The sequence below is a fragment of the Aspergillus heteromorphus genome (genome assembly GCF_003184545.1).
Source record: "Aspergillus heteromorphus CBS 117.55 chromosome Unknown BO70scaffold_24, whole genome shotgun sequence".
Classification (NCBI taxonomy): Eukaryota; Fungi; Ascomycota; class Eurotiomycetes; order Eurotiales; family Aspergillaceae; genus Aspergillus; species Aspergillus heteromorphus.
The window spans coordinates 520,458-543,025 of record NW_020290429.1 but is presented as its reverse complement, the minus strand read 5'-3'; the positions used below and the strand labels follow the sequence as shown (position 1 = coordinate 543,025).

Below are 22,568 nucleotides of genomic sequence, written 5' to 3'. Positions count from 1 at the left end.
AAAGGAAGATGTTCATGATCAGTACTAGTAGCAGTAGCAGCAGCAGCAGCAGCAGCAGCAGTAGCAGTGGATGGCACGTGACCGCCCGACACCAGCCACGGAACTGCGCCACCGATCAATTTGCCGCGCCGAAACAAATCCACAACGGAATCGACTTTCGTTGTTGGAAATCCCAGAAATTCAAGCAACGAAACGCCGAACCACCACCACCCCCTCCGCATCACACACAATGTCGAAGCCAGGAAAGTAAGCGGAACCTCCATCCCCGAAAAAAACGGGCCGCGAAACCGGCGCCAGCCAGACCAAGAGAAAGAACAAATCTGACGTTAGGGAATTTTCCCCCCCTCTATCCAGCCGCGCCGACTGGGCCGACGACGAAGAGTTCGACGACCCCTCCGCCCTCCCCGCACAGCAGATCACGACGAACAAAGATGGCACGAAGACAGTGGTGTCCTACTACATCAACGACGAGTCGAAGAAGGTGAAGGTGACCCGTCGGATCAAGACCACCGTGGTGCGCGAACATGTCAACCCGCAGGTCGCGGAGCGGAGGTCCTGGAGCAAATTCGGCCTGGAGAAGGGCCACGCCCCCGGTCCCTCGTTCGACACCACCTCCGTCGGCGAGAACATTGCTTTTCGGCCCAGCGTCAACTGGAAGGTGCAGGCCGCGGAGGAGGAGAAGAACGGCGGCGAGAAGGGCGGCATGAAGGATCAGCTCAAGGACAAGAAGGTCAAGTGTCGTATCTGTTCCGGTGAGCATTTCACGGCCCGCTGTCCCTTCAAGGATACCATGGCGCCCGTGGATGATTCGGCTGGTGGTGCTGGCCTCGAGGCCGGTGACGAGGATGCTCCTGCTGCTGGTGGGCTCGGCGCTGGTACCTCCAGCTATGTCCCGCCTCATCTACGGAAGGGTGCTGCGAGTGGTGGCGAGCGCATGGCTGGCAAGTTCGAGAAGGACGATCTGGCGACTCTGAGAGTTACAAACGTGAGTTCTTCTTCCTTCCCTTTTTCTTCTTTCTTGTTTTGTTTTCTGTTTTGGAGAGGAGGGCCGGAGATGGAGGGGAGGGGGATCGATTATCCCCCAATCAATCCCCATCACTACCGCTCTCTCCCTCACACACACACACACTCTCTCTCTCTCTCTCTCTGTGTGTGTGTGTGTGTGTCCGTTTCTCTCTACTTGGCTTTCGAAAGCTTTCCTATCGGGCCTTTTCTTTCGCTGTTTCATTGCATTGCATTGCATTTTTCTTCTTTTCTGTTATTCTCTTTTTTTTTTTTCTTTTTTTCTTTTTTCTTTTTACTTTCTACGAACTGGGAAACCCCAGCTTTTGAAGATCCGTTGTCTGACAGACCCCCTCCAAAAAAAACAGGTGAGCGAGTTGGCAGAGGAAGCCGAACTGCGGGATCTGTTCGAACGCTTCGGTCGTGTCACCAGAGTCTTCTTGGCCAGAGACAGAGAGACCCAGAGAGCCAAGGGCTTCGCTTTCATCAGCTTCGCGGATCGGGACGATGCTGCACGTGCCTGCGACAAGATGGATGGCTGTGAGTTTTCCCCTCCTTATCCTTCTTCATGCACTTTCAATTGCTTTTGCTTTTGCCATGACTTTCCCGTCCCCGTCCTTGTCGTTGTCGTCGTCGTCGTCCACTTTGATGAGAATGAGGACGAGGACGAGGACGCGGACGCGGAGGGTCAGCAACATCGGAATCGAGACTAATATTATTCCTCATCACAGTCGGTTACCGCCACCTTATCCTGCGCGTCGAATTCGCCAAGCGGACCACTTAGATTCCTTCGCCTTCCTCCTTCCATCATCATCATCATCCTTCCTCTTCCCCTTTCCCCCACCCCAAATAACTTTTTTTCCCCCCCTTTTTTGGTCCCGTTTAACGACACCTTGGGTTTTCTTCGACAAGGCGGATTTCATTATTCCTCTCCATGGCTGAAGAATCTTCTCTCTCCGCATCTAACCAACTTTTCTTTGTACTGTATGATCCGATCGATAATGATGATTACTGAAAAGGCATCCAAACGTGTCATGCAAATTTTGTGTTTTGTTTTTCCTGTGTGTCCTTTTGTCGATTCTATACAAAGAAAAGCAGCGGGTTCGGAATTTTGCGCCCCTCCCTCCAATTTTTTGACTCCCCCTTCTAATGCTCTTGCATTTTCCTCCCTTCTTCTTTACTCGGGATAGCTCTGGGATATGAAGTATTCTTAGATGGAAAAAAAAAAAAAAAAAAAAAGAACGTCTTATTCTGCCCGTTTCTTGTTAAATTGTCTAGGGTTGGGGATTTGGTCTGGCCTTAGCCTTGGCAAGTCGGGTATAGATTCTTCTTCAGGGATGTATGTGCTGAAGGTGCAGTAGATTGCTATTCCTGAGGGTGGTGCTATGTATGCTCGGTATCCAGGTCTCGTTCAGTTCCTTGTGTGAACGGTAGATACTGGGGATCCTGATGTCCGATTGGTTTCGCCGTTCGAGCTATGGGATGATGAGTCAATGCACATCGTTCCGCTTTCTTCGCTGTCTTCACCAGGGCCTGAGTTTGGGCCAGTTCACGACAAGGCAGCAGCAGGTAAGGTGGCAAGCCTCATGGTAGCTACGAAGGGGGGGCTCGCTGGTTAGGTGTGGTAGCGGTCAGACGCATGACAGCTAGATCACAGGGGTTGGCATGCCATATAGTAATGAGTGCGGATGATAGCTCAGTCAGTCGTCGGACATCCGGGACCTCTAGGAATTGCTGATGGCATGTAGGTCCTGGCCATAGCGATTCGAAAGTGGCCCGCCTCTTTCTCTCGTAACGGACAGCACTTGATGGGAGTCTTTGCGATGGTTTGGGCAGACAGGCCTCGGTGGCAAGGCTGAAGAGAAGCCCTGCATGTGTATCAAGGGAGGGATCCGTATCCCAAGGGGAACAACGCACTGGCTGGGGAGGAGGCCCTCCGCTCGGGGAATGGCGAGCATGACCAGGCATGAGACCGACATCGAACCGCCGTGGTCGCCGACTAGGAAGCACTTCCACGGGGAGAGACGAATAGATGCAGAGTGTTCTATTGTGGGGCGCCAGGTCTGTGGGTTCAATAGTCAATCAGATCAGCTTCGTATCATCCTCGCCATCAGCCCGGGGGCACCCGTTATCGGAAGGAATTTGAATGGCGCCGTCTGTCTAATGGCCGGTTACATTGCATGAAAACGGTATTGAATGGGGTGTGTCAACAATGGTTTTGTGTATCGTAGAGTGCGCAGCTCCGTCAAGTCTTGAAACTAGGCAGTCTTGGCCCTAGAACTGACTTCTAGGCTTCTCTCTGTGTCACTCCAAGAACATCCCGGACTGGCGATGGCACCCACCGGCCACTCTAAGTCCTCACGGGATTTAGCATGCTAGCCTGTTGAGTAGGGTACCATCAGCGTCACCACTGCCATTACGCCCTAATCAGGTATGACGGCTGGCCTTTCATCTTGTCTGCCTCGGAGAGCTCGAGGGCTAGATTTGTGACTGGTCCATCATCGGGCCCCATGCAGGCATATGCCTCACACCCACCGGCCATCATCTCGGTTCTTTTCTATTGTTGGCTTGCTTCGCGCCGCTGACCGTATGCTGCACCAAGAGATAACCTCAAGGCTGGACACACGTTATTTGTTGGCCTCGGAGCGAAGGCTATACAACTCACCCATCGAGGCATGCGGCCACGGACAGGTATATGGATTGGGACGATAAGGAAACATCCATCTAACCCCAGCACACCCTGCAGTATGTTTGAAGCAGGATTGATATGAATTGACAATGCGTACCAGCGCAGGGCGTCTAAAAGCCAACAAATATGGTCAGGTACTGACTGACTAATGCTTTGTCAAGTTGCACAGGGCGACACGGATGCGGTAGAAATACTAGCTGGGGAGCACAATATCGAGGAACCACACTATAACATACTTTATTGGGTGGATAGCTTCCTCTGATCATATGGAGGTGTTGTGGAATGAAGGGCAAAAGACTGTGAGAGATAGATCTCAAGTAAGATGCATAGCCACAGACATACTGTACCCTGCACTACTGACAGTAGGGGACTCATACTCACGAGACATACCTTTCATAAAACTACATTCACCCCTCCCCCCCACCCCGATCTTTGGAATAACTGGAGTGCTATGTAAGGAAAGCCCCTATGAGTGGTTGGTCCGGGCCTATGGCAGACAGTATGGAAAATTGTCGGATCCGAGACAGCAAGTTCATTGCAAGCTATCGGCTATGACACGCGTTTCAGTGACACCTGTGCCCCATTATAGTTCATGAGGAAGATGTTCAACCGCATGTGTCCAAAAACGCCACGAACGGCCACGGATGTCAAAGACGACCTATTCCTAGTTTCCTACCCATTATCCATTAGCAATACGGAGTAGTAGCAAGGACTACCAGCCCCTCTCCTAATTCGGCGGCCCGGTCAGAACGCCCCGATGGGTCGGCCAGCATACGAATTAAAGATCGCAATCCACACAGACGTAGAGTTCTGCCAGGGGGGGGGGGTTCCAAACGTGGGGGCCTGAGGGGACCCCGGAAATTAAAGCCGAATGTTCTGGGCCCAATATAAGACCAGCTGCTTTGATCGACAAGACAACCGGCTTGGGGACTATCTGGACGGTCCAAACCGTAATACCGGCCAGCTGCAGATTGAAGCATGCCCCGATAGTCCCCCATCGTCCGTTATAGCTTATCAAGGTAAGTATTCTGCCTGTTGTACAGCAGGCCTGTCAGGACTCAGGAGCGAGGGTATCAGCCACCAGCACGGAAGCAAAGGAAGTCAGCAGGTGAGAAGAATCGAGAGCGTTTTGCTCCCCAACCATCGGAGCGGCGAGTCAATCGGAAATACTCCAGCTGCGCAGAATGTTAGTTAGCATTGACGGGATCCGGAGCAGGTCCAGTGTGGTCGTTCCCAGCTGGGTTAGGGCCCTTGGTCTTGAATGGGACCTTGTTCGAACTCTAACGCGGACGGTTTCCCGGGCGGACGGGCCCTCTGAACCAAGGACGGCCTGGGGCCAAAACAGACAAAGAAAAAGAAATTACCAGTCTGCTCTCGCTCACGCCGGATCGTGGATACCTAATCGCCGTGAGGAGTCGCCGGCTCCCCAGGCCCAGGGAGCCAGAGAGCACTATGTAACGATGTCTCCATGGGATGATACCCTGTGATTTGCCGATCCCTCCAAGGACATAGTGTACTCTTTGGATATTAGTCGACTCTGGAACAGCAGCCAGCAATAAGGTTTCCCTGTAGTCGATGATATCTGGAACAGTGGCAATTAAGAGATGAGGGAAGGGATGTATCTGCCGCACCCATCCATGATCGAGGAAAGGACCGTTGCCTAGACAAGGTTGGTTTCCCACTTGGACTTGGAAGCTAAACATCACGACCCGGTGGACCCGATCTCAAACACATGTACGGTGTAGTCACCATCATGTCAGACTCAAGAAGAGCGGATCCGGACCAGACCGGACCAGACCCGGACCCGGACCAAGACACACGGACGTAAGAGTCGAGGATGATCTTGGTTGGGGGGGGGAAGGTTGACGGGTTGGAGGGTGAAGGTTAGGTTGAAGATGGAAGGAGTGGTTGACAGTGTTGAAATGTGTTGAAATAAGAAGGTACATGCAGGTATGCCGCTATACCCTCTGGGGTCGCCGTCCCCCTCAGGGCACGTGCCGCCCGCCCGGTCGGGATTAGCGTCTCGTGCAGCGCTGCCGCTACTGCTGCTGCCTTCCGCTTGTAGTATTCTCGCGCATTTCTCCCATCACCCTTCATCACCCTCCATCAAATCAATCAACTCTTACTGTCACTGTCACCGTGATCATCGTCATCACCCGTCATTATCAATGCTCAATGCTCAATGCCCAACGCTCAATGATCAGCCGGTTTTGACAAACCCCCCATCCATCATGGATGCATTGATTCGGGATAATGGATTGATCAGCATCCTCCCTTTTCGGGAGCCTTTGATATACCTACCTACCTATACAGTACTCCGTACACAGTACCCAGTACAATTACGCTTGCCCCATGGGTCCAACTGCCCGACCGGCTCCAATCAACCAGCCTATTGGTCCACCCTGGCCTGAAATGCAACCTCTCTGTCTCTTAGACTTCCTCCCCCCTGGTTCAAGGTTACTATGAGATTCGCGCCGCATCCCGCGGGCACATCCTGCACGACATCCCCCCTCCCCCCCCCCCTCCACTAGGGATTTCGTACCCTATACCGGCTTCCTTCAACTGGCTCCCGAATAAAAATCCCAACACCCGTTCTTTGCCAATGATCCGTCCTTGGCAACTTTTTTTCAGCGCGGCGCATATCACATCTCGACCAACTAGCTTGCTGCAGGCTTGGTTGATCATCCAGCCACATAATAATCCTCCCCCCGGAAAGGGGAAACCCCCCCCTCCTTCCTTTTCCCCCCCCCCAAAAATCTTTTATTGTTTAAGATTTTTTCTAAGAAAAAAAAAATGCCCCAAAATGAAGAAAGAAAGAAGGAAAGAACAAAAGGGAAATAAGATACGCCCCACCTGCTAGGATGCCAGAAAGTCACTACTACTTCCACTATTTCCCCTTCAGATCCTGTGGGCTTCGCCATGCAGTCGCCCCAATCAGCGCCACCGCTGGGTTCTGGAAAAACCATGCTGTGTACTCCGGACAGCGAATGTCCTCCCTCCACGCCTAGGGTGGTGTGACTAGGGAAGGGGTTATTGTTGCCGGAGCATAGTTCGGTCAAAAGTTCTAACCGAATAGCGTATTGGCAGAGGCCATGACTACTGCTCTTTGTACCGGCTGCATTTCTGACTCAATGGCTCCCAAATGGCTCAGCCATGTCGGTGAGCGAGCCACCACCACAGGGGGGGGGAAACAACCGTTGGATCGAATCTGTCGATCGCCTGATCGCTCATTCATGCAAGAGCTACCGCTGCTCGTGCCTCGAGCACCCGAGATTTCTCTTGGGATCAGCCCAGATTGGCGTCACAGCTAGAACATGGATTCTTTTTTTGGGCCTGCGGCCCCTGCCTGGCATTGAACAATTGTACGGACTACATACCTAACCCGTTCTCTCTGGGTCGCGGGAGCCATTGGCCGTCTGCATCTGCCCAAGCTCAGTAGTAGTATCAACCGTCTCCATCATGCGACTGGGGTCTGCACGGGATTCCCGGGGTGAAGGATCGTCGCTGCTCCATCTGTTCTAGCACTATCTTAATTGGTTTTTGCTGCACTCTGCCGTTCGCCGGGTGTTCACACTAGGACAGCTGACTTTACCGGTGATGTTCTGGATGGAGTATAGGGTACTTCACCAATCACGCCGCCAGCTGAACCATGCCTAGGTTGGAGTTCATTCCACTGGAAGTTTGTGCAGCTATGAATCTGCCTAGACTTGGGCCATGGGGATGTAACATGGATTTCGACCAATACCGTGTTTCTCTAACGGCTTCGACAGGGCCCTGCTGGGTTTTTATTCGCGCTATTCTGGATGATACTCCCATTATCACCCATCAAGTCTCTTGCTCCTTGCCATTCAAACAATAAAAGAAAAGAAAAGAAAATGAGATGGAAGGACGCCAAGCGCACGAAAAGGGCAAAAGGGAAGGGGGAAAAAACAAAAAAGCGCCTTCTCTAGTCCAGCGGGTGTCAACGAGGGCACGCATTGTAGTCCTTGATTTTTTTTTCTCCCTTCCCTTTTCACATCCAGCGAGGGCTTGGGGACAATCAGTGTCTCTGATCCCGGTGCCGACGAAACTCAACAGCAAACTCGTGGCGAGAGTGGTATTTCTTTTCAAGCTTAAATTGGTAACCTGAAGCTTCCAGGGCTTGTGCGCAGCGAGCTTCTGCAGACATTTCCGCCGCATGCCTACCAGGATCGCTTATTGGGTGCCGTAAAGGGGGCCAGGCTAGGTAGACAGCGGAGAAAGTGGGCGCTGTGTTGGTGTGGGCAGGAGGAAATAACATGACATGAATGAAGCGCTTCCATCCAACATCTGGAAACAAATATCAAGCGGGCAGATCCCTCGATTGTCGGCCCCAGGACTGATTATTAGTCGGCCAGCCCTTTTGCAGCACGGATAACGGGCCTACGCGACGACGAGACACACCGTCTTCTTTGTCACAACCCCCAATTAATCCACCGAAGGGCAGAATTGCAGCGCTGAGCCAGACCGTTATCCCCTTGACGTGGACACGCGGGACATTGGGATAGCCGATATACATACATATAGGGTTGCAGCTCGAAACCGAACGCTGCAGTCATAGATGCAGCATACCACTCAACACTCCTGACCCGACTTGTCTATCATCTGTCAATTGAACCGATACCGGTATGTCTATCTCGTCTCCTCTGACATGGCGGTTCGGCGTCCATATCACGGTCCGGCATATCTATCCTCGTTCTGTCTCTTGCCCATGGTACTCTTGTTGCCCCCTCTGCCCTCTGCCCTCTGCCCTCTGCCCTCTCTGCTGTCCCTTTCTTTGTCAGATGCCGCCCTGATTCCTCTGCCCGATTTGCCCAGAACACCGCCTAGCCATTCAATGCACTGGACGCATCAAGCCCTACATTCTTTATCCCCGGTATTTGTCTGTCATGGTTTCCTGCACGGTGGGGTTCGGCAAGCCCACAGCTTAGCAGGTTCCCCTCCACCTTCTTCTCTGCGGCTTTCCCACCGGCGCGATAGCACGCCAACTTGGGCGTCATGGTTAGCACGGCGATGGTGGAGCGCCGAGAAGAGTCCTACTCCCAGGTGCTCGCCATGTTTTCTTTTTCCCATGGCCTTGCCTCTTCGGTTTGGCTTCCTTCCTCTTCCTTCTCTCACGTACCAGCCACTTCAAGTCCCCACTGTCTCTCTTTCTTCCTCGCGAACACCTCGTCTCGGCTTTCGTCAACATCCTGGTCGACTGGAGGGCCGCAACGACTGTGATAGCCTTTGTTTTCTTTCGTTTCCGAGCCTCCTGTCGCCCTTCCACAATCTAAACGTCCATGATCGCTGAGGGGAGTGCCTCGCGTGTTCTGTCGGATCACTGACCAGTGTTATAGCAACGCGTGGTTATACCAGGAACCGGTCCACCTCCAGCCTCCAACCCCTCCCCCCGAATAAGAGCAACAGCGCACGTTGAGCCGCGCGTTTGCGAGTCTAACGAACAGACCTCACTAATACTCGTCGCTCGCATTGCCTTTCAAGCCTTTCAACTTTCGCGCAGACCCCTGTTGGGTGCCGCCCACGTCTAGCGGTCGCCCGGGCGTCCCTCTAGCGCTTCAGTCCGGACTGGATTCAAGGGTTCCAAGCGCAAATCAGTCTTTGAGCCGGGTTTGCTGGCCCAAGGTGTCCTCGTCTAACTAGATCTACTTCGATTTTGATTTTTTGCCCCTTTACGGTCTCTGTCTGTTTCCTCCGAGCTGGCACTGCCAATGAATCATTGTAAGTCCTCGAATTCCTGGCCCTCATAATTTTCGTTGTCAGTGTGCAGTCTCGACGGCGACTCGCTCTGTGACCGAGGCGCGATTGCTTGACAGGCGATCTACATCCGGGGTGACGTTTATTCCCCTTCTTTCTTTGCATCCCAAGCTCTTGTTCTGGGTTACACAATTTCAGAAGCCCCGATTTCCTTGTATTAGTATGACATCAAGGAATACTGTTTCCTTGGCTGACAGGGATGCGAGCCTATTCCGTACCGGGCTGAGCAGATGATTTTGTACCTTTTTTTGTTTTTATTATTATTTTATTTTATTATCATCACTGTTGCTATTTTATCCCATCATCATGCTGTTTCCCTTTCCCTTTTCGTTTACTTTTGCTATAGATCTGCCTGAATACCGTTTGGAACCTGGCCTACATTCTGACGATGCCTTCTTCGTTAGCAACGCTCCTGCAAAGCACCTTTCCGCTGGAGGGATCGATGAACTCAGACAGCGATTATACTGGGGGGCCCCGACAGTTTTCGAGCTCCGCTGGCTTTACGATGGATGAGGAAGATAACAGCCGAAGGGGTGGCGCCGTTGGTCATCCTCTGGCGCAGCCGGTCTCAATACCAGCTACCAACGGTTTGCGATACAGCACACAGCAGCCTGCGATGCAGGATGTACCGTAAGTTGTCTTTCAATTTGGACGACCCTTGTGCTCCACTTTGCCCACTTGCAGCCACTAGTCACAGCACTCCCTTCTAGTCCGAACAGCCTGAATAGTTGTCCGGCTCCCTCTATTTCCCCTGCTCTGATTTTATTTAGTCCGTTATTATTTTATTCTCGCTCTTTCGCCTTTTTTTTTCTTTATTTCTTTTTTGGGGACAGATATTCCTTTTCTTTTTATTTCCGAGACTTATTTCTGGTCATTATTATTATTATTATTATTATTCCTATTATTATTATTATTACTCTTTATTATTATTATTATTATCGCCTCTGTTTTTCCCGTTTCTTTATGTCAAAACCATGCTGAATGGCCTATACCAAACTGTTGCTTGCATGCGTCTACCTGCTGCTCCCTGGTCGCATTACCGGGCCTCCAGCATATCCTCGCAAATGATGGCCACACAGCTTGTCGCTGATTCACTTATACATGCTGTGTGGTCTTGATGCGTTGGGAACCAACCGATCTATATCTTGCTTTTCTTCTGCTGTCATTCTCGACGATTATTTTCGGCAACATCCCAGCAGATGCAGCTCACTGACCTAAACCGGTTCTTCTAGCTTCGCGACCTCTCCTTCTATTCTCATGAGCCCTACTGATTCATGTTCTGGTTCGTCTTCCATCCTATCCCAAGTCTCCGCCGTGTTATCCCGGCTAACACGCTCCCCAATCGACATGATGCGGTGCAATACAGAAACATTCTCTCCTACGTCGAACTCGCTGTATACCCATTCATCGGGACTGCCGTACGATAGAATGCCAGATTTCAGATCCCATCGGGTGCCTCCGCTGTAAGTCCGTCCCCGTCGTTGAACCGTTGATGACATGCACCGATTGATAAGAAAACCCTGGGATCTGTATAGTCAACCGCCTGCGAATATGTCGCCCAGCGTACAATCACAGGGAGGTGCTGTGCCTGGCAGTGCTTCCATCATGGGCCGAAATGATAGCTATCCGGGAACATATACCCTCCATCGCGGATCCTTCCCACCGCTGTCTAGCCTGGACATAGCCAGATTATCTCCTTACACGACCACACCGCGGGCTCTCGAGAGCTCTGTCGATCGGAATTCGAGCATGTTGTTCAGCCAGCCTGGAAGTATGCTAATGGACCCAGTCCAGCAACGCTTGCCACAGCCCATTGCAGACGCTCCGCCTTTCAACGAGACTTGCGCCCTTCATACGATAGTCTCGGGCAACCAGTCGATGCCGATCAAGCCCGAAATCCAGGCCAAGATTCACAAAGGGTTCTTTCAGGTCGATGAAAAGTGGACTTGTTATCGACGCAACTACTTCTCTATCTCGTGTTCGTTCTCCCTGCACCCGTGGGCACATGCTCCGCTTTTCTTGAAGTTTGCGGACCAGGCAGCGGACCCCATTCTGGCCTTCTCCATGTCAATTTCGGCGATTGTGAACGCACAGATTGGGGAACCCCGAGAGTTGGTCCAGCATACCCCTAAACGGGACAAGCAGTCGGAGAAAAAGCCGGAGAAGGTTGTTTTGCAGCCCTGCCAGCCTCCGCCACTGGTTCTCAACCACAGCGGATCATCCAATAGCAGTCAGCATGGCTTTCCCTTGACCTCTCAGTCGGCTGGATTGCCGATGGAATACAGTGCCTACGCGGGTACTACCCAGCCGTCGCAACCCCCGACGCAGCACACCTTCGAACGCATCCAGTTCCAGAAGGCGACGGCGAACAACGGGAAACGACGGGCCCAGCAGCAGTATTACAATCTGGTCGTCGAACTCTATGCACAGATCGCCGGTCCCCCTGGCTCGACGGAGAATCAGTACGTCAAGGTTGCCCGGCGACTCTCGCACCCAATGGTGGTCCGCGGCCGGTCTCCGGGGCATTACAAAGATGGCCGGCGCGATAGTTCGACCAGCATGGGACCCGATGGAGGAAGCGGTGGCTCTGGCGATGGGAGCGGAGGGTCTGTCCTACCTCCGGGAATAGGATCGGCTGCACGGTCTCACTTGACCCTTATGCCGTACGACTCTTCTCAGCGCGGTGGGCCACATTACGGCCGAGCCGATTACCATCAAATGACAGCGCCAGACCAGTCACCGCTCAGTGAGAGCCCGCACATATCGTCATCCTCGTCGTCTGCGTTTGATATTGGACTCATGAGCGACAACACCATGGACCCGATGGATTCGATGAAGAGCACCTCCAGCATGGATTCGTACTCGGACCCGAGCTTTCCCCTCTTAGGCAACAGGAAGCCCGCGAATCAGTTCCGCCATCAGCTGCCCCCGCCCGCCTTTGAGTACGATCCGGTCCCCAAGACCAGTGAAGAGACCGGTCACCCCTTCCCGGAGCCCTATGATTCGATCATGCACCTGGGGTCCAACGACCAGCATGAGTCGTCGAGCTTTCTGAAACACCACCCTCCTCGAATGCCCTCGCACGTCTATCATCACTCCACTAGCAGTAGCGGTGGTTACGACCCAATCTACTCTGCCCGCAACGGCGATAGTGGAAGTAATTCCTACAGTCGTTTTCACAACTCGGCCTCCCAAAGCCTGTGCACCTAACAGAGCGTTTTCCCTTTCTGATCTCCTCACCCCCCCCCCCCTTTCGATTCAGTCCCACTTTCTTTTTCTTTTTATTTCCCTTTCCCTTTTCAGCCTTCCAGGTTTTCTTTTCGTTTCAATCTGGTATTTTCAATTTGTCTCCCCTTCGTGTTTGGAGTTTTTTTTTTTTTTTTTTTTCTCTCTCTCCATTCATGTCCCTACACTTTTTCTCTTCCTCCCCTTTTCCGAATCCCTCATTGTAATCCGTTGATGGCCCCGGTATTGGCCCCCGAGAATAATTTCCCTCCCACCTACTTTCTCATTTGTGACCAACTTCTTTTCCCTTGAATGCTGGATGCCTTCCTCCTCGACGGACTTTATTTGTGATCTTGAATGATTCATGTGCGCCCCATAGACTGCTGAACACGCAAGCCGATCTCCCTCCTCTCCCCCCACGTCTTGAAAGAAAGTGTGAAATTGCATTACCACGTTGGCTAAACCCCTTTGGGGATCTCTGTGCCATCTACTTGTTCCAGTTTCCCTTTCAAATCAACCCCCCCCCCCCCCCCCCCCCCCCAACACTTTGACTCCAACATGTCATTTTGCCCCGTTTCCTTTCTCTACGAGGACCGATGTTACCCCTTCCCCTCCACCTCCTCTCTCCATGCCTCCCTCCCTCCGGGAAGGACCAACGCGAGGACAGGACAGGATAGGATAGGATATCATGGGCTCCTGTTCTCGTTTGACCCCTTTACAACAAAGTTTAAAAAAAAAGTTGTTTTTTTTTCTTCTTCTCTCTACCCGCAAACGAGATTTTGTTTGAGTCATGCCATGTCCTAAAAGAAGAAATATCATTCTCATGTCTTGAATGAATCCCGTCCCGTTCCGGTCCTGATTCCCAGACTGGCGAACGAACGAACGAACAAACGCCGGTCGAGATCAAATCAATAGTACAAGTAAATAAAGTAGAAAAATAAGATATACGTAGGTACAGACCTAGATACCAAGTACCTACTCCCGCCAAGCCAAACAATATGGTTTAGCGGAGCCTAGTAAATAATTGGCTGCTACCGGGGTGCGATTTTCTCCGATATGCTGCCCTACCTAGTACTTTACTTTGTTTTACTTGCCCCCCCCCCCCCCCTCCCCTTCCAGGTATGCCGCTGTCAGGTCAACTTACCGGTACCTTATGTATGTATGTATGTATGTATGTATGTTTGTGTGTATGTGTGTGTGTGTGTGTGTGTTTGTGTATGTATGTATGTCCTTACTTTACCTTGCTGCATGCCGAGTGGTCCGAAACCAAATACAACAGGGGTATTGCTACTGGGGACTGGGGGGAGGGACTGGGGCTGAGTGGAGGGGAGAGGTGAGGCAAAAGCAAAAAGGAAAAGGAACCCGAACCCGAGGGAGTATCTATCTATCTAGCAGCGGTAGCAGGCTAGGGTAGTAAGTAGCAAGTAACTCTAGGGTGCGGCCGGTGCAGGTGAGGAGAGAGATATTGGCTGGCTCTGGCTCTGGCTTTGGCTGCTTTTGCTGCTTTTGCTGCCCGAGCGGATTGAATTGAATTGGATTGGATTGGATGGGAAAGGAGTTAATAGACGCCGAGGAGACCCGATTTTCTTGCTATCGTCTTTCTTTGTTGGGTCTATTATTTACTATTTGCTATTTACTATTGCTATGGCTATTACTATTACTATTTACTGGATGTTTGCTATCTACTCCGTACTATTTACTATTGCCTAGTAATTCTCTATGGAATGCGTGCGATATGCTAAGTTACGTTTATTTGCTACCACATATCATCAGGCACCTATAAACAGGGGGATCGGGATCCATCGAGATTGAAACATTGAAACATCATGTACATAGATACCTACCTACCTAGGTAAGTAGGTAGATAGATAGTTAGTCGCCTGGATAGCTACTTACCATAGGACTTACATGCTGCTGGCCCAAAGAATAAGCAAGACATCTATTACTCCTCCTCCTCCTCTTCCTCCCGACCAGGATTGCGATGGCGAAGACGAATGACTGGACGGAACAAGCCCCGAGCCGCCTGGATCTCAGGCCAGATGACGAGATCGGAGGCCATTCGTCCTGGCGGGTGTGGCGATCGGCCAGCAGCAGATGGATACGGATACAGGTATGGGTAATTTATGATACCATACCGATGCGCTTTCCCGGGAGGGCAAAAGAGGGAAGGAGCGATGGGTGCTGGATACTTGCTTCCCCGGCTCCGACGGTGGCTCTCTCTTGGTCTCTTCTTCTTCTTCCTCTTTCTCTCTCTCTCTCTCACTTTCTCCCTCACACACCTCCTTTTCTACGCCTCTTCCATCGCCCATCACTGATTCGGGCCAGGGTCCATCCCTCCCCCAAAATCCATCTCTCCACTTTCCTAACCCCCCCCCCCCCCCGTACATCCTTTCCAATTCAGCTTCTCACCTACCACGTCAGACCTTACAAGCGAGGGCCTCTCCCAACCTTTCTTTCATGGCTGCGGATGACGGCACTGGGGCGACGTCAAAAGGAAGATGCGACTAACGCGACGATCCTTCCACCGATGCGTTCCATGATCGACCGGACATACATTAGGCCGCTGATTTAATCTTGTTACGGAGCATGCATGGCTCCCGAACCCCCCCCCCCCCTTTAGCGCTCCATCGCGGTAACTACGGGAGACTCTCCATCCAGTCTAGTCTCGACACTCGACTGTGTGCACTTGCTGCGGAGGACTTCTCCAGGCTGACCGGCTGCTGACTGGCTAGGATTCACTCCACCGTCTCGCCGTCGCCTTGGGTCTCTCGGCACGTTCCGGCGTCATCCCAGACCGATGAGCATTGTTTCCCTTAGACTCGATATCCGCCCGCAGGTAGACCCTAGGATCTGTCTCCATTGGCGACCCCGTCCGTATGTACAGTACATCTTCACGGGCCCAACATGCCAGGCAGCCGGTCCTTATCTCTCTCTCTCTCTTTTTTTCTTTGGGATGCGTCTGCATCCATCTCTTCGGGAAAAAGATACGCGACGAATTTGAATACTGCAACTGAGTTGAACTCCACCACATTCCCCCTTCCATTGATTGACCTTAGATGCTTCGTGAAGACAGGCCCAGCCCCCTCCCCCATCTCTATCCCCACCCCCCCTCCCCCAACAGATTTCGGCAGCCTGGAACGGCGGTCCCTCCCAATAGAACGTGCAGAAGCAGTGATAAGTCATCTCACATCAATCAACCCATGGCTTGGTCTCCAGACCGGCTGAACACGCTTCACCTCGCGACTGGTGTCCACCCTAATGGCCGGCAGGCGGAGCCTCGGGGCCGACCAAATACCCAGGCCTGCTTGATGCAATAATGGTCCCCTAAGTTGGCCCACCATGCACGTCGTACAAGGGGGTGGAAGTGGGCGAAGAGGATGGGGCCCAAGCCTTGCAAGCCACAGGAGGCCTGGTATGATTGCCGGACGGAAGTACGTGCTTGTAGATAGAGGGCGGCCAACAAGAACGTCGGACGGCCTTCAAGACAAGTCTCCGGGTCGTTGTGCAACCGTTGCATCCAATCTGCATCAGTTTCACTGCACCAACGTCAGCTTCCAACGCAATGTATGTATGAAGCTCGTCGACTTGCCCTTTTCAACGGTCAGGGTTCCATACTGCCACGCCTAATACGCCCTCCCCCTACCGGAAAACGCGCACAGTCCCACTCCGCTTCCTGGGGCGATTCATGTCGAGCACCGGGGCCTTCGGGGCCTTCGGAGTCTTGCATGCAATAATAGCCAGGCAGCATCTGAGTCAAATGGGCCCCCATGTTCTGCTGTACGTCAAATGATCCTGGGTTGTAAATCCTACTCCAGTCCTCCTCCCCATATGCCGCCTTGGGATCCGAGACCATGGGCCAACGCTGGCCTGAATCCTGGAAGATGAGGTCGACCCGCCATGCGGATCCCCTGTTGAGTGAGTGACGGGGCTGCTATTCGTGTCAACATTGGCCTTTCATGGCTAGCCCCGTTGTGAAGCCGGCGAGGAGAATTTCCTCCCAGACAAACCTTCTTTCCTCCGTGACCGTCTCCTCCCAGTCACCCTGCACCCGCCTGACCTGCATGGAAATTTTGCTCATATTCTTCTTTTGTCCTGCTCCCATTCTGCTGCTTCGACCTTACAAAAATGGCATTCTAGTTTGACCCAGATCCCAGCGCAACCAACCCTTCTGGCTTCTTCACCAACTCCCCCATCTAGTCATCTCAGGCCTTGCCCCCGACATTGCATGCGTCAAAATTCTGTTTCACGAAACGGTCTCCGGATGTTGTGTTCCGCCAACAAACTTCTGACAAGGCTAGGCACGCGACAAGAATTGAGCACATGCCTCCGTTTCCTGCTGCAACTCGCCTAGTCCCCCCCTTTGGACTGAGATCCATGCCCACCGGCGTCTGCCTATTTTTATTCCGGCGCGCTTCCCGTCCCCAACTTCAGCTGGGGCCTGCAAGTCCCACAAGTACATGTGATTGTCGGCCATTAGCGTTTCAAACACCCACCGAGGCGCGCCTCCCATCATCCATTGAAATCAAGAGTTGGGTGGATGAGCGGATGGGTGGGTTGCCGACGCCTCAGCACACACCCCCCTCCGTCTCAACGGACGGAAGGAAAACGTCCTCCGTACAGGCCACCTAGCCACCTACTTCCTCTCTCCTTTCTCAACCCTCGACACCCGGACTGCCAATTTCCGATCCAGCTCCTCTTGCTCTTCCTTCGTAGGCGCCATTCCCATAGCATTTTCCACTTGCGGCGACGACCACAATCCGATGGAGGCCCAGGCCATCACCCCGATTCCGAACAGGGCCCTTGTCTTGGGCGAGAGGGAGCGGTAGGAGCTGTGCAGTGTAGTATCCGTCTATTAGTACGAGGCTATCTGGGACTGGTATGGCGATTACAAACCTCCAGAACGACATTTTGGCGGAGAAGATAGAGTTAGGTACACCGTAGCTTGGAAGGAATGCACGTATACACGTATGCACGTATGCACGTATGGATGTGTGCGTGGATGTATGGATGTATGGATGTATCGGGTGTCCAACCTGAACTGTGAACTGTTGAAGTCGGAGGTTCGCGGCGAGGCGACCTCCGATTGAGGGTGACATCCGCTAGTCTGGACTCGGTTAGTCTCCTGCCGTCATATCCCGCCTGCCTTTTTCGGATCGTAGTATCTATCTAGTATCTATAGATATATCTATCTAGTAGGTATCAGATCAGAAAATGAGTGGATCTGTTGTTTTTCTGAATCTGAGCGAATGATGCATCAGAGTGAGGCAGTTTCCATCCAATTATGAGGTCTGTTTGTTTTTGATTAGTTGTTGGTGCGGGGGTTGGATATGTACTTATCAGATATACGGTGTTTCGCCTAGAAACAGAAGGGGAGAGATTGTTCTAGCATTGTATGTATCGATGTGGTCGATCGAGGAACACTGTTAGCTTTGGTTGGGTATATTGGCTATGTTGGCTACCGACTGACGAATGACTGACTGGTCTGATTGTGCTGTTTGTTTGAGAACAGTCGATTCATTATCTATCGTGGTTGGTTTGAAGGGTATGTACTATATAGTATCACACTGCCTTATCTGTACTTATTGTACCTGTACTTGTACTTGTACTTGTACTTGTATATGTATGTGTATCACTACTACCTACTACCTACTACCTACTACCTAGGTCCGTCAGTAAGTATCTGTACCCCTGAAACTGAGAGTGAGACTACCACCCTGAAGCATGAGAGCAGTCACATCTACTTACTACTTGGGTACCTGGGTACATAGGTAACCAGTTAGTTAACTATGTACTAGATAGTTGACTAATCTACATAAATAGGTAGTTAGTTAACTAACTAGGTAAGTTAGGTAGGTACATGAATCACTCACTCACTCACTCACTCACTCACTCACTCAAATCTCCACCAATCTATAGTACCACCGAGCTACCCACGAACCCATACCCATTGATTGATCAAAGTAAGACGACGGAGCCAAGAATCGGGAATCAGAAATCGGGATACAACCCTCCTCCTCTTCCTCCTCCTCCTCCTACTCCGCCGCCGCTTCGTTTCACCTGACTTCCTCCACTCCGTAGGTACGAAGTAATCTAGGCAGATCTATCTACTGTAGACTTAGCCTACTCGGTAGTAGCCATTGATACTACCTATCTACCTACCGAGACGGCGTAGCATACGCCAAGACACCGAACCGACACCGACACCGAGGCGCAAGGCAAAAAGAAAAAAGAAAATGGGTGCCTGGAGAGGTGAGGGGAGGGGAGAGTGTGGACTAGGTAGGTAGGTAGGTAGGGACTGGATTAGCACTGGGACGGGGACGGGGACTGGGACTGGGACTGGGGACTGCCAGCCAGTAATAGAGCTGAACAGCATAGTAGAACCGAGCTGAACAGATTAGAACAGGATGGAGTAGAAAAGCAAAGAAGGATTCATCTCATCTTATTCATTTCACTAACCTGTCTGTCTACCTCCAGAGAGATATGAAGCTAACACACACACACACAGAGAGAGAGAGGGACACAGTAGAAAGGAAGAAAGAAGGAAGCTAAAACGCAACCGGGAGGGAATTTTATAGCGGCACCAGCAACAGCAACACACCAGCAACACACCAGCATGAGACATCAGATCAGAGGTCACATAAAGCGCTTCGCAATCAATAAATAACTTAACTTCACGTAGCATAACATACCATAACATAATTTGATTAACTTTGGCAGTTAAGTTGGGTCGGTTAGTTAGTTAGGTTGGTAAGTTAGATAGATAGTTTATTCATGATACAAACTGAGCCGAGGCATGAGCATGAAGGCATGAGACATAGGAATAAGAAGAGGAAAAGAAGAAGAAGAGAAGTCCAATTAATTAAGACACGCGCGCGCGCACGAGAGAGAGAGAGAGACAGAGCGTTATGCATAACATAATAATGCAAATCGGACCAAGATAAGAAGAAGAGAAGGAAATGAAATACATGGATATTGATACTATATTAAACATGGGGGGAATATCCGGGAGGGTTTCGCTCGAAGAGGAAGTGAGGAGCTTCGCTGGACTTGAGGTCGGGGGTTGATACTGGGGTTGTCGGATTAGATTTACTTCTTGCCATAGGCACGGTCGATGTCCTTTTGGAACCGTCCGAGGATCTTCTTCCGTTGGAGCTTCTGAGCGGCGGTCATGTAGCCCTGTTTATGAACTTGTTAGAATCTGGGTTCGTGGATGGGGAGGATGTAAAGAGAGAGAAAATAGACGTACGTTCTGGGGAGTCCACTCCTCGTCGGAGAGGACGACTCCGTTGATGATCTCGATACCCTTCAGACCACCGGCCTTACCGGCAGCCTGGAGCTGCTTGAGGACAATGCCCTGCAGCTTCTCGTTGTGGACGAGGGTCTCCAGGGAGTCACCCTCAAGACCGTTGTCGTGGGCCAAGCTCTTCAGGGCGGCTTCGACGGGGACGATGATGGCGACGGGCTTGTCCTGGTCCTGGGCAGCGTAGACGCAGATGTTACCGACGACGGGAGAGGAGCGGTAGACGGACTCCAGCTTCTCCAGGGCGATGTACTCGCCGTTGAGGGTCTTGACCAGGTTCTTCTTGCGGTCGATGATCTTCAGGTGGCCGTTCTTGTCGAACTCACCGATATCGCCCGTCATGAACCAGCCGTCCTCGGCGTAGGCGCCCTTGGTCTCCTCCTCGTTCTCCCAGTAGCTGCTGCTGACACTGCCACCGCGGATGTAGATCTCACCCTGCGGGGGGTTGTTCTTGGTCAGGTAGCCCGCATCCGGGAAGTCGACCAGCTTGACCTCGATCGAGGCGGGGATTTCACCGAGCGCGTCGGGGTTCCAGGCCATCGGGTCGTTGAGAGCGCCCATGGCGGATGTTTCGGTCAGACCGTAGCCGCTGATCATGGGCGCAATGGCCATGGACAGGAACTTCTGCGTGTCCTTGGAGACCGGACCACCACCGTTCATCATGATGCGCAGCCGGCCGCCGGTGGCTTCCTTGAGCTTGCGGAAGACGATGGCATCCAGGAGCCCGGCGCCCATATCGGCACCGGGGAAGCCGGAAGTCATGAGGAAGTGCTTGGCGGACATGGCGCCCCAGAACATGCTCTTGACCAGGAAGTTGTTCTTGTTCAGGTTGTTGAGAACACCCTTCTTCACCGACTCCCAAACCGCCGGCACACCGACGAGGATCGTAGGCTTGAACTCGCGGATATCGCCCTTGCAGTTGCGCATGGAGGAGTCCGACAGAGTGCGGGGGTTCCCGTAACCCATGGTGCCGCCCCAGAAGAGGCAGAGGTTCTCGAACATGAATTCCAGGATGTGCGCTTGCGGGAGGTAGGTGAGAAGAGCATCCGAGGGGCCAATGTAGGGGCCAACGATCTCGTGGATACCGGCAGCTGGTTGAAACGTCTTCGTTAGCAACGTGTATTGTTGGGATAGGGCTAGCAATGGCAACTCACTTGCGGCAATCACGTTCGCGTGCGTCAGAGAGACACCCTTCGGGGGACCGGTAGAACCGGAAGTGTACATGATACAGCACAGCTCCTCAGGAGCCGGAGGAACAGGGTCCACCATGTTCTCCTCGCCGAGCTTGCGCACTTCCTCGAGGCTCATAATGTTCAGGTGGTCGTAATCGGCCTTGAGGCGCTCCAGGTCCTCCTTCTTAGGCTCCTGGTCAGTGTTGTAGATGACATGCTTGATGGACTTGACATCCTTCAGCACGTGGGCGACGGAGGGGATGAGGATAGGGTCGCAGAAGATGGCGAGACTAGAGGTCTGGACCAAGGAGTGCTTCAAGCCCTCCTCACCCAGAGTGTCATACGCGGTAACGATGGTCAGGGACTGGGATGCGGCAGCTAGAACAAGAGACTCGGTCAGCGACAAGGACAATCAACTCCAAGGAATTCATGCGCACGAACCGTGTGACATGGCCAGCCAATTCGCACTGCGAAAACAAGCAACGTCAGCATTCCACACGTATTCCAACCTAGCTCAGTCGCACACGCACCTAGTCGCGCCGTAAAGGTGAATCTTATCAGGCTTCTCCATGCCAATTTTCCGCAACCCACAGCCGAGTTCCAGGGCAAACTTCTCATACTCGACGAAGCTCATGTAGGAGTAGCCGCTCATCTCGAAGTAGGTCCACTGCTTGTCGACCTCCTTCTCGACGCCATCGACGACCTTCTTGATCTTCTTGTTCTCGACGTGCGTCTTGACCAGGCGGCGGGTGCCGACAGCCTTCGCGTTGCCGTACACGCGCGCGGAGCGACGGAAGACATCGTAGGTGGTGCCGACATCCTCGGCGGGCCGGAGGATGAGGCCGTCTTTGGCGGCGGGCAGTCGACGAGGGATGGTCTCGCCTTCGACGGGCTCGATTCCAGGCACCTCGACGGAGAACGGGGGCTTCTTGTACATGCGCGGCTGGATGCGCAGCTCCTGGAGTTCCTTCTTGGACATAGGCATCTTGACAGGGGGGGCGGATGTCTAGGCGGAGGGGGCCGGAAAAGTATCTGCAAAGAGTACAGGTGTACCGAGGAAGAAGGGAGTACCGTGGGGAGGTCAGCAACAGGGTCGAATTTGGGTCTGGTCTCCTCAGGAGGAGTTGGGGGAATGGGGGCGCGCCAACAAGAGGGGGGAACCAGAGGAAGACAGCGGATAGCAGAACTCAAACGACTTACGGCGGTGCAGAACCACGCTTGACCGACGCCACACTGGGGAGACGTTGGGGAAGTGGAGTGGACGGGAGAGGAAAAGAGGAACCCAGGGGAGAAAAGGTTGCGGGGAGAGGAATGGGAGGAACGGTGGATTGTAAAGGGAAGGGGGGGGTGGGGGGGGGGGAGGGAGACAGCAGATGAAGCGACCGGAAGAGGAGAAGATGAAGCT

General features: G+C 52.5%; 8 protein-coding genes across 8 annotated transcripts; 4 read left to right on the top strand and 4 right to left on the bottom strand.

Annotated features, from left to right (window-relative positions):
- Positions 1-173: 173 nt before the first annotated feature.
- Positions 174-2,229, top strand: tif35 (translation initiation factor eIF3 core subunit g). Its single transcript, XM_025543858.1, has 4 exons — positions 174-246; positions 355-985; positions 1,371-1,542; positions 1,734-2,229. Exons 1-4 carry the CDS (start codon positions 230-232, stop codon positions 1,784-1,786), a joined length of 873 nt encoding a protein of 290 aa, XP_025396899.1. The 5' UTR covers positions 174-229; the 3' UTR covers positions 1,787-2,229.
- Positions 2,230-6,665: 4,436 nt separating this feature from the next.
- On the top strand, positions 6,666-7,055 carry BO70DRAFT_364643 (uncharacterized protein). The gene has a single exon (XM_025543857.1). It carries the CDS (start codon positions 6,784-6,786, stop codon positions 7,000-7,002), a length of 219 nt encoding a protein of 72 aa, XP_025396898.1. The 5' UTR covers positions 6,666-6,783; the 3' UTR covers positions 7,003-7,055.
- A 3,839-nt stretch (positions 7,056-10,894) lies between these two features.
- Positions 10,895-12,701, top strand: BO70DRAFT_389203 (NDT80 / PhoG like DNA-binding family protein; the record flags this gene model as incomplete). Its single annotated transcript, XM_025546060.1, has 2 exons — positions 10,895-10,929; positions 11,002-12,701. The coding sequence occupies 2 exons, from the start codon at positions 10,895-10,897 to the stop codon at positions 12,674-12,676; spliced, it is 1,710 nt and encodes a 569-aa protein (XP_025396897.1). The 3' UTR covers positions 12,677-12,701.
- Positions 12,702-14,450: 1,749 nt separating this feature from the next.
- Positions 14,451-15,341, top strand: BO70DRAFT_111935 (uncharacterized protein). Its single transcript, XM_025537884.1, has one exon. It carries the CDS (start codon positions 14,673-14,675, stop codon positions 15,261-15,263), a length of 591 nt encoding a protein of 196 aa, XP_025396896.1. The 5' UTR covers positions 14,451-14,672; the 3' UTR covers positions 15,264-15,341.
- Positions 15,342-15,923: 582 nt separating this feature from the next.
- BO70DRAFT_398944 (uncharacterized protein) lies at positions 15,924-16,793 on the bottom strand (the record flags this gene model as incomplete). The annotated part of the gene is made up of 3 exons (XM_025546823.1): positions 15,924-16,213; positions 16,349-16,599; positions 16,699-16,793. 3 exons carry the CDS (start codon positions 16,791-16,793, stop codon positions 15,924-15,926), a joined length of 636 nt encoding a protein of 211 aa, XP_025396895.1.
- Positions 16,794-17,324: 531 nt separating this feature from the next.
- On the bottom strand, positions 17,325-17,598 carry BO70DRAFT_398943 (uncharacterized protein; the record flags this gene model as incomplete). Its single annotated transcript, XM_025546822.1, has 2 exons — positions 17,325-17,520; positions 17,585-17,598. The coding sequence occupies 2 exons, from the start codon at positions 17,596-17,598 to the stop codon at positions 17,325-17,327; spliced, it is 210 nt and encodes a 69-aa protein (XP_025396894.1).
- A 1,273-nt stretch (positions 17,599-18,871) lies between these two features.
- BO70DRAFT_111864 (uncharacterized protein) lies at positions 18,872-19,582 on the bottom strand. The gene is made up of 2 exons (XM_025537883.1): positions 19,148-19,582; positions 18,872-19,076 (listed from the first exon to the last, which is right to left on the bottom strand). Exons 1-2 carry the CDS (start codon positions 19,386-19,388, stop codon positions 18,964-18,966), a joined length of 354 nt encoding a protein of 117 aa, XP_025396893.1. The 5' UTR covers positions 19,389-19,582; the 3' UTR covers positions 18,872-18,963.
- faa4 (long-chain fatty acid-CoA ligase FAA1) lies at positions 19,382-22,510 on the bottom strand. Its single transcript, XM_025543856.1, has 6 exons — positions 22,364-22,510; positions 21,694-22,233; positions 21,605-21,630; positions 21,146-21,541; positions 19,938-21,082; positions 19,382-19,867 (listed from the first exon to the last, which is right to left on the bottom strand). Exons 2-6 carry the CDS (start codon positions 22,146-22,148, stop codon positions 19,778-19,780), a joined length of 2,112 nt encoding a protein of 703 aa, XP_025396892.1. The 5' UTR covers positions 22,149-22,233; positions 22,364-22,510; the 3' UTR covers positions 19,382-19,777.
- Between the last annotated feature and the right edge of the window lie 58 nt (positions 22,511-22,568).

Coding starts and splice junctions, on each gene's coding strand:
- BO70DRAFT_364643 (XM_025543857.1), top strand. CDS start 6,784: ATGACTACTGCTCTTTGTACCGGCTGCATTTCTGACTCAATGGCTCCC.
- tif35 (XM_025543858.1), top strand. Junction 986..1,370: donor CGACTCTGAGAGTTACAAAC/GTGAGTTCTTCT, acceptor CAAAAAAAACAG/GTGAGCGAGTTGGCAGAGGA. Junction 1,543..1,733: donor CTGCGACAAGATGGATGGCT/GTGAGTTTTCCC, acceptor TCCTCATCACAG/TCGGTTACCGCCACCTTATC.
- faa4 (XM_025543856.1), bottom strand. CDS start 22,148: ATGCCTATGTCCAAGAAGGAACTCCAGGAGCTGCGCATCCAGCCGCGC. Junction 21,542..21,604: donor TTGGCTGGCCATGTCACACG/GTTCGTGCGCAT, acceptor CTCTTGTTCTAG/CTGCCGCATCCCAGTCCCTG. Junction 19,868..19,937: donor AGGAGTGGACTCCCCAGAAC/GTACGTCTATTT, acceptor GTTCATAAACAG/GGCTACATGACCGCCGCTCA.
- BO70DRAFT_111864 (XM_025537883.1), bottom strand. CDS start 19,388: ATGTTATGGTATGTTATGCTACGTGAAGTTAAGTTATTTATTGATTGC. Junction 19,077..19,147: donor CTCTGGAGGTAGACAGACAG/GTTAGTGAAATG, acceptor TAATCTGTTCAG/CTCGGTTCTACTATGCTGTT.
- BO70DRAFT_111935 (XM_025537884.1), top strand. CDS start 14,673: ATGGCGAAGACGAATGACTGGACGGAACAAGCCCCGAGCCGCCTGGAT.